The following is a 5,580-nucleotide window of genomic DNA, read 5'->3' as shown; positions in this document are numbered from 1 at the left end:
TTTGAAGTTGATTCAGTATATCTAATGACATAATACCACTATTTTATTTCAACAAAGCATTTTCAAATTTTATTTACTGGTCAGCTGATGTTATTATCCAATCAATAATTGATTATCAAGGACTTAACAGTTGGTTGCAGGACTTTTGAATTCAAATATAAGAAAGAAGAAAAAATATAAAGCAAAACTTCAAATATTACATATAACAGGATTTATGACAACTGCAGGATATACCAAATTACAATACAGCTTTTGTTCAGTGATCTTTGTATTGATTATTATGTTTTAAATCCCTTTCTGGTTCTTTGAATGTTCAGATTTTTTTCTCTTGATTAAGGCAAGCAACAGAACTTGTACAACTTATGTAGTTTCTTATCTCAGGGTGAATCCAGAAAATTTTAAACATAAGTGGTGGTATTCTCAACCAAGGATAAAAAGGAGGGTTCCAACTATATGCATGATCCCATTCAAATGCATTAATAAATCTTCCATAAAAAGAGCAGCTGGTTCCAATCATCAGACTCCCTAAGATCTGCAACTGTATCTTAAAGCAGCTATAATAAAACAAAAATTCTAATGCAATTATTTTTAAACGAGTGTTTTCATTGGCTGTTGTCGGTAGTCAATTCCACAGTTGACCTGCCTCGGGAATGTGTATATTACTACGCAGTCTTGCGCACTTGTTTATTTTGTAAACAATGGCTGACCCAGATATTGCCGATACGTTCCAGTACAATGATGAAGACAATGCATTCCTATTAATCCCTTTAATATTGCCGCAATTTGAACTGGAAGTAACATATCCAGACACAGCATCAGAAGATGAAGAGAATGGGACAAACCAACAAACTAGGACTGCAGACATCAGTCGTGAACCAGATGAAGCAGACGATGACCATCTTGACCAAGTTGTGCTTGCCGAAGTTGAACGTACGTTGAAGGATACATTCAATGAACAAATTAAAGTGCATACAGCACACAGCTATACCCCTGTCCATTCCTTTATCAATCTATCTGTACACATTAATTACTCAAACACAGAAAATCTTTCATTTCTATTTTGAAAGAAAAAAGAGGGTAGGTTAAAAAAACACATTTTAACTTATAAAAACTCTGTTTTTCAACTTATAAACTATCTGTTTTAGACAGATTAGTACCGCTATTCAGCAATAAACCTTGGAATTTCCTTCTTAAATTGGAAATTTTAATGCCTTTCATTTAAAAAATGTATCCCTGAGGGAGGATAGGAGAGGTCCTGATCCCGGAATCCCGGGCTTAAAAACACTAAATCCCGAGGTCCCGAATTTAAATAAAGTAAATCCGACGTCCCAAAATTCGAAAACAAGAATTCCCTGATCCCAAAAGGGTCAATCCCGAAATCCTGAGCTTAAAAACACCCAATCCCGGAGTCCCGATAAAGGTCCTATCCCCCCTCATCCCCCTCCCTTTACATTCTGTAAAAATTTGTTATCATAAGATCCTTCATTTCACAACCATAAATTAAATAAACCTAAAAAATGTACATGTACAATCAGTTCAGTCTCTATCATTTAAATTCTATAACATTTCAAAATTTAATTCATAATGCATTTTTCTGAATCCTACCAATAAAAGAGTGAAAAATAAGGAAAAACATCTTAACAAGTGCAGATCTGGACTAGACCCCCTTAATTACATCACAAAATATAATATGAAAAGTTTTTTTGCTCAATAAATCATGTATGTGATCCTTTTCAATTGTCAAACGAAAAAAATGTGAAACAATCAACTACGCAAATGCGAATAGCACAATGATTCATTGATCCCTATTTCCTGTTAAAATCAATTACAATACATGTACATTGTATTTATTTTGTGGTTGGGTTGCTGTTTCATTGACATATAAAATTGAGAATGGAAATTGGCAATGTGTCAAAGAAACAACAACCTGACCATAGAAAAAACAACAGCAGAAGGTCACAAACTTCAATGTACATGTAGCGAGAAATTCCAGCGCCCGTGGGTGTCCCTCAGCTGGCCCCTAAATAAATACAAATGTATATACTACATGTAGTTCAGTGATAATGAACACCATATTAATTTCCAAATCGTACACAAGAATCTAAAATTAAAATAATACAAGACTAACAAAGGCCAGAGGCTCCCGACATGGGACAGGCGTAAAAATGTGGCAGGAATAAACATGTTTATGAGATCTCAACCCTCCCCCATACCTCTAGCCAATGTATACATTTATCCCAAATAATATCCATTAAATTTAATCATAATATTTCTTTCTTTTAAATACAGCAAATGAAGATGAGGATTTATTGCAAGCCCTAGAACTTGTAGAATCACAAAATGAGACAAACCAGATTGAAGAACCTGAATTGGAGGATGTTAATATTATATCAAATGGAAGGTTTCCTGTTATCAATACAGAAGAGAAGGAGAATATTGTAGATGACGCGAACAGCAAGTCCACAAAAAAACAGACTAAATATGGAGTTAATATTTTTAGACGTATGTTTTCAAAAATATATAAAATAAATATATAAGCAGTATTAAACAATCCTTTACTGTCCTCAGTACCTCGAGCTTCTTCCCTTTTTTAAACATGAAAAAACAATTGACACACAAGTACATGTATGAATTGACTTTATCATTGTACATATCAACCAGTAACATTGTACATGTATGTAGATCTTGAATCAGCTAGCACTACACAAGGGATGAAACTTCTTTATTTATATCATTGCACTTTGCCATATTCATCCACTAACGAAACAAATCAGCTCCTTTCCTTCCATTTGAATAGTCTTATTCACAGCCTTGTAATTTTATATTGTACAAATGACACATCTTCCGAAAGATAAAAAAATCTGTTAACAAAGGAAGACTAAAGTATCTCCAAGATTTAAATTAAAATCATGTTGTAAAAATTGACATTTGTCCACCTCGACTGTGATTTCATCGGCGAATCTTTCACTTCATTGTTCTTATATAATGTATCATCATCAATTAAATCTGGTCATTTCAATATATGTATTTTAAACATGAGATTGGGTCTATTCCACACTTGACGAGACTTAAATCATGTGTACACAATTTTTAACATTAACGGACACACAAAAACTTGCTCATCTTCTGATTTTCATCTTTGAATTTTTTTCATGAATATACATGTAGAATACATTTGTGATCGATGAACATGTATCAGCAAAGTTCCAATGTCCGGTCAAACATACACATGCCTATGGTCCTAGGGCATAGGTGTCATACCTGAAAAATACAATGTTAAAAAGTCATAATTTTTTGTTCAGGAAAATCTTTATCATTTTTCACATTAATATGTATTTAAAAGTATTGAAAAAAATTAAAGTTCCCCGTGCAATATAATCGGAATAACAGTGCTGTTGTTGAAGAGTTGCCACCGTCAATTTTAATTCGACAGTCACAAATCTCTGTTTTACTGTCGTTGACACCGACAATTGGTGGTTTAACTGCAGCAAAGGCAGCTTTACTAGCAACGTGTTGCGAAGACAGTAAAACAGAGGTTTGCGACTGTCAAATAACAATTGACAGTGACAACTCTTCAAGTACAGTACTGTTATTCCGATTCTTTTGCACAACAAACTGTTATTCTGATTATAATGCATAATAAAAAGCAGACAAAATGTATAAATTTGAAATAAAAATAAAATACTACAAAATTTCAGGAGTAAATTTGGCACAGATATGTCAGGGCTTATTCTTTAACTTGACTTTTAAATAATGTACCATAAGTCAAATTAGTTTAAAAACAAACAAAAAACTGTTAAAATTTATTCCTTAAAAATTCTGTTTTGTAGAGTGGTTATTGGAAAGAGAAAAAAATGTAGATTTTGAGGATCTTGACATCACTAGTTTAGATGCAACATTGAGGGAATTTTACGCCGAGGTCAGAAGTACGGATGGCAATTTTTATTCAAAGAGTACATTTGTTGGAATAAGAGCCTCTATCAACAGGCATTTGAGGGCTCCCCCATTTAATAAAACCTATGCATTAATGGACAAATCAAGTTTTAGCAAATCAAATCAAATGTTTTCAGCAATGTTGAAGAAGCTTCAACGTGAGGGTTTAGACAAAGCTAAACATCACCCTTTTATAACTGAAGGAGATTTGCAAAAGTTGAGAGATTCAGACATCTTGTCAATCAAAACTCCCAAAGGTTTACAGAGAAAAGTTTGGTTTGATATGATGATAAGCTTTGGTCGTCGTGGTAGAGAAAATCAAAGGCGATTTACTAAAGATACGTTAGAAATTAAAACTGATGACCGGGGCCATGAATTTGCCCAATTTGCACATAGTGAAACTACAAAAAATCACCGTGGAGATATAGCCGATGATAATTTTGAAAAAAATCCAAGAATGTACAGCACGTACAAACCTGACTGTCCTGTACAAACACTAAAGTCATATTTATCCAAAAGAAATCCTACTACCAATGACTTCTTTCAACTGTCACGTCCAAAAGTGGATTCAAATGATGAAATATGGTATACTTCAAGACCTTTGGGGGAAAAAATGTTAAATAACATGATGAAGGACATATCAAAAGCTGCTAATTTGTCACAAATATACACAAATCATTGTGTACGCGCCACTACTATAAATATTTTGGCCCATGCTGGTATTGCAGATAGAGAAATTATGAAAATAACAGGTCATAAATGTGAAGCAAGTCTTTCTTCATACCATGCAGATTCATCAGACAAACAGAAGAGAAAATATTCAGCACTATTACAAGGTGTTGATGAAACACCTTCTTCTTCAACAGATACTGTTAAGATATCTCAACCAGTTGATGGATCTACAAATATATATCCTTCAACAAGCATAGGCGTTCGTTCAACATCAGCAGTCGCGTGTATGGAACAACCATGTGCACCTTCCAAAGTCCCCCTGTCGGCCTCTCAGTCACATTCCTACCACTTGAACATGCTTCAAAACAATGTTAACAACTTACCTCCGCTATACAGCAAACAGTTTGAGATCAACAACTCCACCGTTCAGATTTACAACTACCAATTGCCACATTCTGCACCTCAGTAAATCTGTCATTAACTGTATGATCATTTTGCCGCTTCGAACTTCAACTGACATCGACATTTTGTGTGTGCAGATTGATTTCACAGCTGACAGCACAGACTAGTTATTTGATGATTAAATTTTCCAAAATGATTGTAAAGCGATGTAAAATACCTATTTTGAACAATTCATTCACTTAATAAATTCATTTCACGCAGATTCTTTCATTTTTTAAACTTTCTTACCTCGCACTATGTTTTAGCGGAAGGTATTTATGTGTACACAGAATATAGGTCATTGAAACAATTTATTGATTAATTTTGGCAATATAGTGTGTCGGTTGGGAGAATTTCATTAGAATAGGAATAACTGTACTGTATTTGAAGAGTTGCCACCGTCAATTGTGGATTTGACGGTCGCAAATATCCGTTTTACTGTCTCCGCTCCGCGTCGCCAGTAAAACTGCATTTGCGACCGTCAAATCCACAATTGACGGTGGCAACTCTTCAAATACAGTACAGTTATTCCTT

The 5,580-nt window shown here is 34.1% G+C and overlaps 1 protein-coding gene and 1 long non-coding RNA gene across 2 annotated transcripts; one reads left to right on the top strand and one right to left on the bottom strand.

The window, feature by feature from the left end:
* Positions 1–575: 575 nt before the first annotated feature.
* On the top strand, positions 576–5,074 carry LOC134721725 (uncharacterized). The gene is made up of 3 exons (XM_063584901.1): positions 576–930; positions 2,290–2,502; positions 3,831–5,074. The coding sequence occupies exons 1-3, from the start codon at positions 699–701 to the stop codon at positions 5,072–5,074; spliced, it is 1,689 nt and encodes a 562-aa protein (XP_063440971.1). The 5' UTR covers positions 576–698.
* On the bottom strand, positions 2,294–5,136 carry LOC134721726 (uncharacterized). Its single transcript, XR_010107919.1, has 2 exons — positions 4,989–5,136; positions 2,294–3,261 (listed from the first exon to the last, which is right to left on the bottom strand). It is a non-coding gene; the product is annotated as an uncharacterized LOC134721726 (long non-coding RNA).
* Between the last annotated feature and the right edge of the window lie 444 nt (positions 5,137–5,580).

The sequence above is a fragment of the Mytilus trossulus genome, chromosome 6 (assembly GCF_036588685.1).
Source record: "Mytilus trossulus isolate FHL-02 chromosome 6, PNRI_Mtr1.1.1.hap1, whole genome shotgun sequence".
Lineage (NCBI taxonomy): Eukaryota > Metazoa > Mollusca > Bivalvia > Mytilida > Mytilidae > Mytilus > Mytilus trossulus.
The sequence above is the reverse complement of the archived record's forward strand: the minus strand, read 5'-3'. Positions and strand labels throughout refer to the sequence as shown.

Bases quoted from the DNA above. Each gene is read 5' to 3' on its own strand.
- LOC134721725 (XM_063584901.1), top strand. From the start codon at position 699: ATGGCTGACCCAGATATTGCCGATACGTTCCAGTACAATGATGAAGAC. The intron at 931-2,289 runs GTACGTTGAAGG...TTTTAAATACAG, and splicing joins TGTGCTTGCCGAAGTTGAAC to CAAATGAAGATGAGGATTTA. The intron at 2,503-3,830 runs GTATGTTTTCAA...TCTGTTTTGTAG, and splicing joins TGGAGTTAATATTTTTAGAC to AGTGGTTATTGGAAAGAGAA.